This window comes from Carassius carassius, chromosome 29, assembly GCF_963082965.1.
Source record: "Carassius carassius chromosome 29, fCarCar2.1, whole genome shotgun sequence".
In the NCBI taxonomy this organism is placed as follows: Eukaryota; Metazoa; Chordata; class Actinopteri; order Cypriniformes; family Cyprinidae; genus Carassius; species Carassius carassius.
This window is the reverse complement of record NC_081783.1, coordinates 28,829,947-28,844,966: the sequence shown is the minus strand read 5'-3', so window position 1 is coordinate 28,844,966 and position 15,020 is coordinate 28,829,947. Positions and strand designations below refer to the sequence as shown.

Genomic DNA, 15,020 nt, shown 5'->3' with positions numbered 1-15,020 from the left:
TGATCTTATCAGTTATCAGCTGTAATGGGCTGTTTTGCTTCATTAGTGACGCAGACTCTATCATGCCCCACTGATTCCCAAGGGCAGCCGCCGCTCTCCTGAATGACACAGCAGATCTGAGAAGAAACCTGGTGAACATCCCTAGACATAGCTACGTTTAAGGCATTTTCCTAAAATAGAAGGGACTCGTTTCAAATTCAGCAGGACACGCATTCTCATATGAAACACACTTGACTGTCAACTCAATTGATTCTAGTAGAGTTTGCGGATAGCTTTTTGCTAAGCTAATGGCATGAAACCTTTAAAGATTTATTTTATTAAGCTTTAGTAATCCACATTTACTGTCTGGATCTTTAAATGAGCTTGTTAGAAGCTTACCGCTTACCTTTTGGACTAGACATCACATTGAGATCTACTGCTGTTCATAGTTTTGGCCAGTAAGCTTTTTATTATTTTATTAATACTTTTAGTAATGACACATTGTGTTGATCATGTGTTACGGTAAATATTTGTACATTTGTTCCATAACAAAAAAATCTGTTCTCCAGAAGAACCAAAAAGAAAAGCACTTTTTGCACCAAAATATCAGACACCACAGCTGTTTTAACATTGATAATAATAATCAGGAATGTTTCTTGATCGTGTGACACTGAAGACTGGAGTAATGATGCTGAAGATTTAGATTTGATCACTGGAATCAGATGCATCTTAAAATGTATTTCAATTAAAGTTATTTATAGTTGTGAAAAGAAAAATAATAATAATGCTCAGTACTATTTTACTGTATTTTTTATTTTATTTTTTTTTATGTAAAAAAAATACAGCCTTGTTGAGCATAAGTCTTTTCAAAAACTAAAACTTACTGACCACAAACTTTTGAGCAGAAGTGTGTTTTGGATTAAAATAATGTTTAGTTCTAGTTTGAGCAGCTCGAGTGGTTTAGAGAAAATATGCATGTCATGGGCTTGTAAATGGATTGGTTGTCCAATCATAATGAGGAACGGATTTCTTTCTAAATTGGCGTGTCTTCCGTTGCAGAATTGGTAATAACTGTTGACGTGTAATTGTTGCGTTCATGCCACCAGTAGGATTTCTCAGCACACCTCGGTTTATTAGGCAGACGTGGGCCCTGTTCTTTGTGTTTCTCTGTAGACTCATGGAATCAACAAGAAATGAGAGCGAGAAATCAGACCTTGTGTTCAGCCTCTCAAAAGCATACCGCTCTAGTTACGTTAATATTGTGGCCTCGGCGAACACAACCCCTCTCGAGGATTTCTTGTTGAATCCATCATTTTCTGAGTGATTTTAAGCATTGTTTTTTGTGTTACCATCTGCCGTGGTTTTAACCGTGTGTGTGACTTGCAGCTACTCTGGCCAATTGAAAGGCAGGAAAGTGCACATGGTGCCAGAAAATGAGTTCCACCATAAGGAGCAGCCAGTTCGCAGCGCCACGACTGGCACTCTGCAGAACGGACCGGGCAACACGGGCAAGCCTGCGGTCGCTGCCAACACCAGCGCTGGCAAAGCTGAGGAGGGCGCCGTCGAGGACTCAGGTGACTCTATTTGAATAATTGTCCTGTTTTCTTCTGCGGAGCTTCAGGAATTGATTTGGTAGCATCTGGACTTGTTTATCCATTTATTGAGAGCGTCTTGACATTCATTTAAACGTCACTATAGCGTACAACACCCTGAGGGAGTTAATTGCAATTACTGTGTGAATTGGGGTAAAACTACAGAGGGCATTAGAACAGAAAAGGCTCGCACAGACCTATTAGCAAAGAACAAGTAGACCAGCAGATTGATCAGAAGAGCAGTGCAGGACATATGACTCCAGGCTCCTCAGGATGGACTCGGTCCGCTCCACAGCTCTGGCAGCTACTGCAATGAGGCCTTCGCTTACCTCATGGGATTGCACTAAAAATGTTCATTTTGAGTCTACTGAATTTCAATGACTTGATTGCGTCATGAATATCACAGAATGAGGTGTCACACATACAGCGAGTGTCCTCGTGACCAATCTTATGCTTGCAGAACTTGGAGATTATGTTGTTTCGAAAAGGGGAAAAATCACACTGCCGTTCAGAATTATTATGGTTAACACTACTGGATTGATTTGGTCAAAAATAGTCAAAACCTTAATCTCAATAATAATTTTATTAATAAGTAATGTTACCAATGAAAAGTGTTTTTTCTGTAACACTTTAGTATAGGCAGCATTTGTCACCATTAAATAGTTGCTTATTAGCATGCCTGTTATTAACCCATTAGCTGTTTATTGGCACTTACAAAGCACATATTCTACATCCCCAATCCTAGCCAACACCTAAACTTAACTATTAATAAGCAGTAGGAGTTTGAGGCAGAAGTTGTAGTTAATGGTTTGTTAATGGTGAGAATTGGACTTTAATGTGACCATGTTTTCTATATGAATCTGTTCAAATGTAATTGATTTCTGTGATGTGCAGCTGAATCTTCAGCATCATTACTCCAGTCTTCAGTGTCACATGATCCTTCAAAAGTCATTCTAATGTGCTGATTTGCTGCTCAAGAAACATTTTTGATTATTATCAATGTTGAAAACTTGCTGCTGCTTCGTATTTTTGGAACTGTGACATTTATTTTTCAGGAATTTTTGAATTCATATAGAAACCTTGTAACATTAGAAATGTCTTCACTGCCATTTTTGATCGGTTAAAAGAAAAAGCATACTGGCTCAAACGTTTGAACACTTTGAGGAAAGACCTGAGTTAAGTCACGCCTGGATTTGTTGGAAGTGGTGTAACAACCTTTTAGAAGGCAAACCACTGTGTTTGGCACTGAAATGGGAATCCACATACAGCTCAATACCCAAGTGACAGCACCTCGATTGTGAAACATGGTGTTGCTAAGAGTTCTTGTTGCATTTCAGCAGCTGCTCGCTGCAAGATACTGTGAAGAGGTCGAATCCCCATCATCAGTTCAGTTCTGCCTCCTATTAGAAGCTGTGATATGAATTTACTAAAGTACTAACAAAGTGCAGTTTAAAAATACAAAAGTCTTATCTTTTGAAGTGAAACTGTTTCCAATTGAATGAGCAAATATGTTAGCACAAGACTTTAGATACGACTATTGTGCCACCTCTTTTTTTTTTTTTTAGGACGTTTTCGGGTGTGTTTTAAATAATTCACTTTCTGTGAAGCACAATCTGTGTTTCATTCACTTTTAATGAGCTTTCAATGGCACATGAAGGATGCTTGCAAATTCCCAGCATGCTTAATAGCTGTATATATTTAAATCAAGAGCAAATGTCATAACTCCTTCACTGCGGCACCAAACAGAGGAGCTTTGGCATTATTCCACTTTATCAGGACGTTCTGTCATGCTACCGTTTGTCTCGTTTGGTAGGTATGGACACAATATTTGTGTGACGTCCATGTTGGCTTGGTCTATTTGCAGATAAATCCAAGGACAAATCTCAGGCGGTTCAGAAAACTGCCAGCAAAAACAGCACCGCAGCCAATAAAGTGAACAGCAGCAACGGAAGCAGCACGCCAAACAGGTACTGCACCCGCGCACGCCCAGAATGATGTACTGCTCTCATCTCTTATATAATCTCATTAAAAGTTGAAACCCCAGGGTGAGAAAGTTTAGCAGGGGCTTATTATTTCAAACTACTCGCCAAATAAATCAATCCTTTATCAAAGTCTACCTTCCTTATGAACTGTGTAATCAAATTGAACAGTGTTCCAGGCAAGAATCCTCTTACAATTCTATTAAACTGAGCAATTGCAGAGAGAAATGTCTTGAAAGGAACCATCTCTGAAAGGCATGGCTGTTACAACACACAATTGCACGATGGCCCATCAAATTGGCTGTGTAAAACATAATTTGGAAAGAAATACTTCAATGGGAGACTGGCAAAGAAAGGTCCCCATTAATTTCCATTCAGGAATTGTGTGAATGGAATGAGATTGTAATGGATTTCTATGGGTTTTAGCGTGGTTTGGTGGGGTCAGGGAAAGTGGCGTAGTCAGGAATATGTAATTCACCTGAGATGAGAGGACAGAGGGGTCACGATGTGCTGTTTTAATAATGAATGACCCAGTCAGGAGAATTCAGCCTGAGAAAACAGAGACGAATATAAACGCTTTTTGGTTCGAACGATCATATTAGCTTTCAGAAGTTTACACTCTTTCCTTTCACCGCATTTTTGCATATGTGCATTAGACTGGTTTCATTTTGACTAGGTTATATTGGTTTGAGCGAACTGTACGGCATCAAAATGATTTTTTTCTTTTTAGTAAAGGATCAGTGAAAGGAGGTGATTAATCTTAAGAAAATGCTACTAGTCGAGCTCAGGTCGTCAAATATTTCATTAGCTCTTGATTTTTAATTCTTTATATATTCTTATCTGTAGATGTTCAGTGTTTGTTACAGCCAAAATTTGAATATAAACCATACAATTTGTGTGATTTTCTTCTAGCAAAAGTTAACAACATATATATATATATATATATATATATGTATATATATATGTATATATATATATATGTATATATATATGTATATATATATATATATGTATATATGTATATATATATGTATATATATATATATATATATATATATATATATATATATATATATATATATATATATATATATATGTATGTATATATATAAATAAATAAGTATATATAAAAAATAAATATATGATAAATTTGTTTCCCTTAAAAATAAATTAAAGAAAAGTACTTGACTGTTTCCCAAAAAATTTATCTGTCTTCCTGATATGAATTAAAAGAAATATACTAATTATTAATTTAATTATTAATTCAAAAGTCACTCCACTTGCCAAAAAATAAATGAATAAAATAAGCTCTTTCTTTACTTTAGTATTTTAATAGACAGAAAACAGAGAAATAATTAAATCAAACTTATCATATTGTGTTTTTAATGCATATAAGACTAAGGTGAAACAGGCCAAACTCAATTTTGGAAGTCTTGTATGCAGATATTTTTCTGCCCTAAAGCTACTACATACATTTCACTCCATTAATTTTACATTAGATAAGCGTTTATCTAACATTACTCTCTCCCCAAAGAACGCCTCGACTTTAAGCGTTTGTAGCTTTAAAAAAAAAGTCAACAGAGACTAATCTGTACTATCCATGATGTTTTATGAGATCTGAAATGGTGTTATGATACATTTTATCAGTGGTGTCAATCCAGAACGTCTCCAACTTATCAAAGCTATTCTGTATCTCCGAATAAAAGCCAAAAGTCATATTTCAGCAGACTTCATTTGATCCCTGATCTCTCCACAGCACTAAAGGGAGTAAAGAGAAGGAAGATAAAGAGAAGACCACAAAAGAGAAAAAGGAGAAGAAAGACAAGAACCCAGGAAGCACTCCAGAGGCCAAGGCAGGAGGGAAGGACAAACAGAAGGAGGAGAAGCCCACTGACAGCAAGGAGAAGACCCCCAAGGCTGACAAGGACAAGAGGAAGGATGACAAGAAGGAAGAGAAGAGCAAGATTGATGGGAAATCCGCCGAAAAAGAGTGGTCCAAGGAGCGCGATGTGTCCAACGACAGCAAGACTAAGGAAGGCAGCAAATTGGAGAAGAGCGTTGGGACGGGAAGCATGAAGTCCCTCGTGCCCAGATCCGAAGGAGTCGAGTCTGAACGGGGTAAGACCGGCCTGGTGCTGTTCACTTAAATATGCTTCACTGCACTTCTTTGACATTGTTTGGACTTTAAGAACAGTGCATAAAAGAATGTATTATTGCTAAAAGGAAAGTTCAGAGCATAGAATCCACTCGACGTGTTGTTTTTCAATGAAGGTTTTTGGATTTAGTTCACCCGCAAATTAAAGGGATACTCCACCCCAAAATGAAAATGTTGTCATTAATCACTTATCCCCATTTCGTTCCAAACCCGTAAAAGCTTGGTTTGTCTTCGGAACACAATTTAAGATATTTTGGATGAAAACAGGGAGGCTTGTGACTGTCCCATTGACTGCCAAGTAAAATAACACTGTCAAGTACCAGAAAAGTATTAAAAAAATCGTCAGAATAGTCCATCTGCCATCAGAAGTTCTATCGTACCGTTATAAAGCGACAACAATACTTTTTGTACCAAAAAAATAAATAAAAACGTCTTTTCAACAATTTGTTTCCTCTGTCACTCCACATCAGCGTAGCGCCATTTTGGAGAATCTGAGCAGTACTCAAGCAGCTTGTGTGCCACAAGGATACTTTTTCTACATATATTTACACTTTGATTTGAAAGAAAACACAGAGGAGCGTACGCTCCCTGCATTTGGGGATGGAATATCCTTTTAAAGTTACTCACCGTATTGCAGCAAAACACAATCAAAAGCATTTCTCTAGCTAATCCTCATATTTCTTCTCTCAGCAGAGCAAAAAAGACGAAAACTTGATACACACTCGTCACCATCGCACTCCTCTGCAGTTAAGGTTAGTATGGCCTGAGGAGAGCTGTGCACTTCTTTCCTGTTGTCCTCACCTGTCGGAGATCACGTGTTTCCCAAACCTTCCTCGTCCCTCCGCGACACCCGTTGGAGTTTGAGAGGAGGCCTCTGGAGCCCAGCCGTTGTAGGAGAGCAGTGGGGGGAATTTGGCATCTAATGGACTATTTTTGGGAGAAATATTTTTCAATAAATGTCAGATTTTTTAAAATATATTTCCAAGGACTTGCCAAAAATGGCATTCAGTGCTAGCACATGCTTTGTTTTTGCTCACTTTTACACGATAAGAGAATCTACCCAAGTGCCTCACAAGTTTTGTTCCCTTTCGTATACTGTACTTTTTGTAAGATTGTAAACCTAGATATTTATTTTTGTAAATCGCCCTGCCCTTTACACATTACATGCTGAGAAAGCAAAAAGTAAGAAGTTAATACGTTTTTGTTTTTTAAACTAAACATCGAGACAAGAGAATGTTTCTGCCAGAAATAAAATCCCGAAGAAGTCAGATCTGTGACTCCTGGAGGAGCTGGAATATTTTGCTTGTTTTTCTGCATCACCGTTCGGGGATCCCAGACAAGAATATGCTCGACTTTTTTCATCCATCCTGTTTTTTTCCGCTGTGGAAGGGGAGAGTTTCCCAGACATCCGTGCGACTAGCAGACGGCTCCATCAGCATTCAGAAAAACCCGCATCACCAGCAACTACTACATAAAGAGAAAGGCAACCAGGGAAAACGTGTGGGCATGGCCTTCTCAGAGGGATCTGTCTGTCCGTGATCCAGGAATCTTGTTGCAATTGTCTATGAGCTAGACCTCATGCCAAAGTGTACATGACCTCTTCATTAATGAATCCTAGATGAGTTTAGCTTGTTTTATCATCTTCATGAACTCCCATAGTTCTTTTACAGAATGTTTGCTTTATCTTAGACCAAAGATAGGAGTTAAGACATTTTTTCTATGATGCTCAGTGCAGTGACGTTCTCCAGGCACATGTAGGTTGAGAGAGTCCAGTGCAGACTAATCTTAGGCTCCGATAGACCAGTCTCTTCGTCTCTAACCATGTGAAAGTTCTAGTCTTTGAAGGTCTTTGGGGATGTGTTGATTGACGGCCAGCCTCCCCCAGCCTTTCTCCTGCTGTGTGCCTCATCTCCAGCTCATCTGTCATCTCCATTCATTCCTACAGGACAATCTCAACGACTTCAAGGACTCTGCATCAAAGGTTTGGACCTTTTTCAATCCTTAACTCTGATGGTGTCTCCAAACCTAGTGAACTGCCCACCTAGACCATTCAAACAATCATTATAAATGCCCTGTTTGCCTCTAGAGCTGTGTTTCCACCGAAATTACCTGGAACAATTGTACCAGGAACTATTTTCCCAATATAAAGTACGGCGTAAAGTTTTGGACTTGCATACTCTTTGCGAGTGTGAGCTCCTGCGGATGGACGACACAAGTCCGGTAATTCTGCAAACAGCAGCGTAATTGATAACGTCAATCAGCTCGCCTTGGCTACTGCAATTTTCTTCACTGTATATTTACAATGAAGCGAAATATTATATCAAACAGTATTGCCTCTTTTTATTTTCATTTTAACATATTAATAGATTAATTGAATAAAGACCAAAGATTTCCTGTCAGATTTACCCAAAACAAATTATATTTTGTTTAACCACTAAAGAGACATCCGAGCCAACGGCAAAAGTCAGAAGGACCATCTGAGTTGAGACTGCCCTCGTCGGTAAAGTACTGAGCTCCAGCTGATCATGTGGAGCTGATCGTCTTTGAAATCGATGAAACGCATTTTTAAATGCACACTGTCTTTATAAATAAACCTACATAAACTACATTCTCTCCTGAAATACTTTTAAAACTACATTTCATGACACAGGAACAGTAATATTTAGAAAATTATCCGAATTGTGGTTGAAATCACAATACTGTGTAAACTCAACCAATCAGAATGCTCAGCGCTCAGGTCCCACCCCCAAAAGTTCTGTACCTTTGAAAAAGTACCACCTCGCCAGCAGGGACTTTCTGAGGGGAAATTTTTTACCCAGAACTTTATTCAGATCCTGGTTCCTGCGGTGGAAACACACCGAGTACCAACCCAAAGTCCCTAGTTCCTGGGTAAAGTTCTAGCGGTGGAAACGTGGCTTAGGTAAGCAGAATTGGTTCCAACCAATGCCTAAAAATGTCCATGTAGGTAGTGTTTGTCCAAAATGCATCTATGATGGCCAAATATGCAGTATAGTTGGATATCTCGAGTTTGAACGTTTTAAACCGTAATATGAGAGTCACAAATGCAATGGGCTGCATTTGTTTGAACTCTCCAAGCACCCTTGATGGTGCACTAATGGGGTCCTATGATTTCTGTGAAATGGATTTTACTGTGTAATTATCAGAATTTGGCAAAATTTGTTAATCAAATTGGGATATATACTAGTGTCTGAATGTTAAAGCACAAAAATACTGCTTTTGAAATATGAAATCTGCTTGTTCTCTGCAGTTTAGTTTTTTATACATACTCAAGCACACATGAAACTTGTGGTGTCATCACTATATGGGAATATAAACTTCATCTCTCGAGCTTCTCTGAGAGTCAGTTCTCTAGCATTTCATTTGATGAAACAGATTTACACAGAAAGAAAATTCTAATTGGACTTGTATTGTTAATATTTGAATAAATCAAATTGTTTTATTAATCCAGTTGATTAGTCGTTATTTGATTATTATCATTTGTGTATCAACTGTAACTGATCCATTATTAGAGAACTCCTAATTAGGTAATAAATCTAATATAATTTGGGGGGATAAAAACTGATTCACTAAGTTGTTGTCTTAGTAGGCAGTATACTTTCTTACGTTCCAAGTGATCACAGAAATGTCATCTAAGTAGGCAGCGATTGCTTGGGCGTTCCAAACCCACCTGTGATGCCAAAGAATACTGTCTATGTAGGCAGCATTCCTTCAAACGGATGCCCAGTAATGCTGTGTGGGTAGGGCAGCTCACTAGGCTTTGAGCTACTCCCAATATTTATCTTGTCTCATTGCAGAAACTTTCTTCATTCTGTATGTCATTCAAGGTGTTTGGGGTCTTTCCCCTTTCCCTTCAAAAGATGGCAGAATATCCCTGAAACAGGCATCCCTCTCCTCCTCTGCCAGGACATTTCATATTCTGCTAATGTAATTTCAACCCAACAATATCCTCCATTCCTCATGTGGCTATGCTCTCCTGGGCTCCTCGCCGTCTGATTGGACTCTGGTCCTCTATTCACCACTCCCAGTCTCTTTTAAAACTGGCAGGGAGATAAGTGTTATACAGTTTGGTCACTGAAGGATGTTTGAAAATATGCTGATGGTGCCACCTGAAAAAAAGCAATACAGCTGAATTTTGAGCAGCCTGTTATTTTCTTCTCTACGTCTCTCTCTGAAGGCCTGCTGTCAGAGTATTCCCTCACATTAACTGCGGGATCATCCAGAGGCCTCATAGATGCATTTAGCATCAGTTTTTCTTGAACCAGCAGGGTTTGGTCTTGCTGGAGTCGGTTGGGTCTTGTAGGATACCGTGTCAGCTGTGTTGTTCTTGTAATTCAGCTGTTCTGTTGTTGAAGTGGTTTTGGACATGCAATTAATTCAGCTTTCTTTCATTCTCAGAGAGTTTGTTGTTGAAATACATGCCCAATTCCCTGACGTACCAATATAAAACAGGTGCTTTATGAGGTTGTGAAAGCGAGTGTCTTCAACACATCAGGGTCATGTAGGGTTGGCACCAAAAACTTTAGTCAATAGCAATACCAGTGGGATTTTACAAGTATTCTAGTGGTTGACCGATATATTTCCATGGCCGATATATCGGCTGATATTTGGTATATTTCAAATGTGTTGGTGGCGGGACTTTTATTTTGACTGAGCGGCAGTGCCTGAGCACACACTGCTCACAATCTTAGACCTGCTGACCTGTACACATTTTAACCTCAAATTACGCTGGTACGATTTCTCACTATAAAGTACGGAAACATCTCCTGTCCACGCGCAGTATTCAAAACAAGCAACAAAAAAAGATGAAGAGTTAAAACAATCAGTTTTTTTTTTTTTGCATTATAAATAATTTCTCTCCTAGTAGCCTATCCAATCCGACCAGTAAGTGTTCTTTTAAAATGTACTTATATTATTTATGGTTAAGGTCCGTTTTGTGGTTGTTGCTTGAGATGGAAATATGCATAATTTATTTGACTCGTACTATGCATGGCTATGGATTATCTTTTATTTTTTTTTTTAAGGATGGCTAACTTAATGCATAACCTAATTAAACAACGAATCATAATTGGCGATACAAAATGTTTTTGTGGCCTTTTTATGCTTATAACCATAAAGTTAGAAATATGCAATAAATATAGACCTGCCAAATGCTTTTTGTGTAGCGGTTACGTATTTTGACCTCAAAGTACGCTGGTACGATTTGTCACTCTAAACTATGCAAAAATCTAGTGACGCCTCTGTCCACGCACAGTATTCAAAACTAACAACAGAAAAAGATAAGAGTTCACCCAATCAGAGTGTTTTTTGTTTGTTTTGCATTTAAATAATTTCTGCGATTTATTTCTCTCCTAGTAGTTTATAGTTTCAGTTCAAAGTGGCTCGCGCTCGCCCCGTCAGAAGTTCTGACAGAAAGGTGCGTGTGAGCCTAACAGAGACGCGCTGTTTAACATATTTGAGATGTGCTTTTATCCTTAATGCATAACTTACATTTCACAGGTATAAACTCCATCTGTAAATGTTGAAACAGACATGGAAATATTTCCATTTTGCTGTCTGTTTGCGATTCTCCGCTAAACTCCACAGACTTAATTTAGAACGATTTAATGAAATAGGAGCGCAATAACTCTGACTGAAATATGCATGTTGCTGAAATAGTTGTAGTTGCACAATAAATGTGACGTGTAGAATTTTAAACCTACAAGTGTATTTGTATGGTAGCATTAACTGTAAAGTGTAATGGGGTAATTAAAATAGCCTTTTTCTTACTCAATTAGTCTGCTTTTTATCATTTTCATATTTAGTTTAGTAACTTCTACTTTAAAAGGATTATTTTTGTTTTTAGAGTGCAATGTTACATTGCTAGAATGTAATGTGATTTAACCCTCTTTAATGCCTACATGCTTACATTCACTTTATTTGTTTAATTCAAATACAAAATACAGAGATATATAGGATACCGTATACCCGGATTAGCCAAAAAATACAGGGATATAAATTTTTGCTCTTATTAACCAGCCTTATACAGAAGTGTGTTGTTGTTTTTTCTCGGTCTAATAATCAGAACATTTCATTATTAAATATTTGTGAAAAATACTTTGTCATTTAATGTGCAAGTATGTTTATTTTACACACTTATTTTTTTTAATCTATTGTCAAATGATTTCAAATTTCTTCATTAAAAATAAATAATAATAATAAATTATATCAGCTATCGGCCACCCTGCTTTACAAGATATCGGCATCGGCTGTCAAAAAAAAAACACAATATCGGTCGACCACTAAAGTATTCATACCAGTTTTGGCTTGACTTGGTCAGTAATGACAATAATTGTAATCAGTCAAAACATTAAAGGAAAGAAGGAACGGAACAAATAATTAATAACAGAACCAAATACAGATGGCATAAATGCTGCTGGAAGTTTGAAGTCAAGTAATCTATAAGAAGTTGAAAATAAAGTGCTTTTATTATCTGGTTCACAAACCAATTTATTCACAAATCAGACTGAATCCGTAAGATCTGAAAAATCACTACTCAATCTTTGAAGGAGGCTTAGAGGCTTCAGTGAACTGGTGAAGAACAGCTGAGCAGACTTGAAGTGAATGCTCGGGTCATTTGAAGAACAATCGTTGGCTGCTGCTTCTCATTTTTTCCCCAGTATTGCTTGCTCTGTTGGATCTCTCCCACGTTTATCAGCAGAGCATCTTTGGATCAGTAGGAGAGTCTGAAATGGCAGCTTTCCAAACAACACCAACCACATGCTATTCTGCTGTTATACACCAAACAAGAATCATATTTATTCTTGTGCTCTTTCTATATATATATAATAATGTGTGCTTTTATGCACATATTGTCACTTCGTGTACAGTACTTTTTTATTGACTTGAAGTTACTTTGTTCTGTATGTGTCAGTTCCAGCTGGAACATGAATATGTAACTAATGATCAAACAGCTTTAACATTTTGCTGCAGTGCTATTTTTATTTATTTTAAATGAACCTCTTTTGTGAGCATGAGTTGTGCAGTGCTGAACATGATGTGGGCAGTTCATTTACTGTGTCCCATGTGTCTGAGATAAAATTAGACTGTGTATATACCTGGTTCCACCTGAAAATACATCTTCATTAATTTGCACAGAAATTCTTTTTGACGGACAGTTTTTTATGTATTATTTTTTTCATAATCTTGTTGTTGCTGTCACTGTGTCTTATCCCATGAAGAATTTTTGGGCTTAGTACACAATGCTATGGAAGCCTACAAGTAAGGATTAGTTTGATAATTAAGTAATCTGTTGATTATTAAAATATACATTTATTATTTGTTAAATATGTAGCACATACATTTTTATATAAAATGTTTATATAATATACATGTAATTTTTTTTAATTCAATGATTATGTAGCATATTAATTAAATTTTAATTTTAATTTTTTAATTGTCAATTTAATTTATTAATGTAAATACTTTTTGTGAAGACGCTCCCTCTTTTTGAAGATTACCGAGAACGCTTTGCTCATCTGTAGCTCACATTCGATCTGGTCATTTTCTCTCTGGGATATTGATGTTATCAGTTTATCCTGCTTGCATAAGCTTCGTTCTCTTGTGATTCAAACATTTTCCACATGTTGTTCTCCGAAAGAATGCCTTAGCTTTGCAAAAGAAAGGTTTCATCCTTTTACAAAACATCACAATGCTAAATCTTCAGAAAGAGTATTGCTCAGTGCTTGTTTGAAGGGGTCAGCTGTTTGTTGGTTGATTGTGAATCACGACCCTTAAGGGTTTTTCATATGAATCGTATCAGTGGTTCCCAATGCACTGAAGCATTACTCTGACGCCACATTACATACATAGGAGCTGCGCAATGAATCGTATTGTAATCATGATCACGATTTCTGCATCTATCGATTTATTAAGCAGAATCGCTGATTACATGCAATATTTGTTTTTTTTAATCCTAAAAATGTTTCTTTAATTTGGCATCATAAGCTTATACTTACATTGGTAAAAAACAAGGTTTAATGGTTTCAGTTTCCACATTTCAAGATTTTTAATTCCCCAATCAGAGCTTTTTTTCTGCCCAGTGGTTTACTTAATCTTCCCAACCTGGCAACCATCTGCCTTGCTCTCTCTAGTTTAGCGATCTCTGTTGAGATATTCTGCTCAAATAAAAGTTTAGAGCAGTCAGCCTGTTTGCAGTTTGCTGTGACTAAATCTGTGCTCATCAACCCAATGAAGTCGCCCTTTTGTAACACTTCACATGGAGGTTTGACGCTTGTTTGGAGGTGCGTTGAAGCCCCGGTGCGAGGCACATGAAGGGCTGCATATACGAGTTCAGCAGGAGCCTTGAGCTTTTAATAGAGCGCTTGGACTTCCTGTGGGTGTGTCTGATAGCATCGTGAGGTGTGAAGGCTCATGGGAAGGCAAGTGCGACTCTAATGGGGCGTGCTAATGAAGTGGCAGCGGGCTGCTCTCATCCTGTGAGGCGTTAACCCTCTCTCATCTCTCCATCCAATCCTCAGCACCATCCTAACCACAGCACAGTCCTGCCCAAGAGCAAAGAGAAGGACGACGAGAAGAACGAGTCTGACAAATCCAGGGACCGCTCCAAAGAGAGGGAGAAGAAAGAAGAGCGGAAGGACCGGAAACGAGTAAGTGGCTGCGTCCCTGGCGCTTTCGTGTTTAGAAAAGGAATTGGGCATGGGGTAAAACACTTGAATGCCTGCTGAAAGGTGAAAAGTCAAGGCAACTTGCGTCATGTTGATTCACGCCGTTTCTTCATCTAGGACTACTTGAACAGCGAGCGCGAGATGAGCCAGGAAGCCAAGCGCCGCAAAGATGAAAATGGAATGAGTAAGTCGATAATGCCTATCTTTTAAATTTGTTTTGCCCTCTGCCGAGAGCGGGAGAGGCGAGCTAGCCAAGTAGAAAGCTCTCTTTCTCTGCGGCGGAGGCAATCAGAAAGCCCTCCCCGCGGCGCCGCGGCTCTCGTGTTATCTGCCTCACATGACTGCGCTCGCTCTCTTCACACAGACTCCTCCAGACACAGCAAGAGCTCCAGCCCCTCCGAATCACCACACTCCAACGACAAGGACAAGGACGGCAGCAAGCGCTCCAAGGACAAGAGCGATCTGGCCAAACCCGAGAAGACCTCTGGAGGCAAAAAGGTTACACCTCCACAACGTACCACGCCACTCATTCCTTAGTTTAGATGACAAACAAACCTCTAGCCTTCAGCTGGACTTGTGCTAGACGTGAATCTAAAATGCTAATATGTCTAATCTAACATGTTGAGAGCAG

General features: G+C 38.4%; 1 protein-coding gene across 4 annotated transcripts in view; it reads left to right on the top strand.

The window, feature by feature from the left end:
- LOC132110004 (THO complex subunit 2-like) overlaps window positions 1–15,020 on the top strand; it is a 71,390-nt gene that overhangs the window by 54,890 nt on the left and 1,480 nt on the right. For 2 of the 4 annotated variants that reach the window (XM_059516532.1, XM_059516531.1), the window contains exons 29-36: window positions 1,366–1,553; window positions 3,436–3,538; window positions 5,307–5,668; window positions 6,396–6,457; window positions 7,651–7,686; window positions 14,243–14,371; window positions 14,507–14,573; window positions 14,754–14,887. In XM_059516532.1, the coding sequence (XP_059372515.1) occupies window positions 1,366–1,553; window positions 3,436–3,538; window positions 5,307–5,668; window positions 6,396–6,457; window positions 7,651–7,686; window positions 14,243–14,371; window positions 14,507–14,573; window positions 14,754–14,887 (1,081 nt within the window). The other 2 variants (XM_059516533.1, XM_059516535.1) reach the window with 2 other exon arrangements.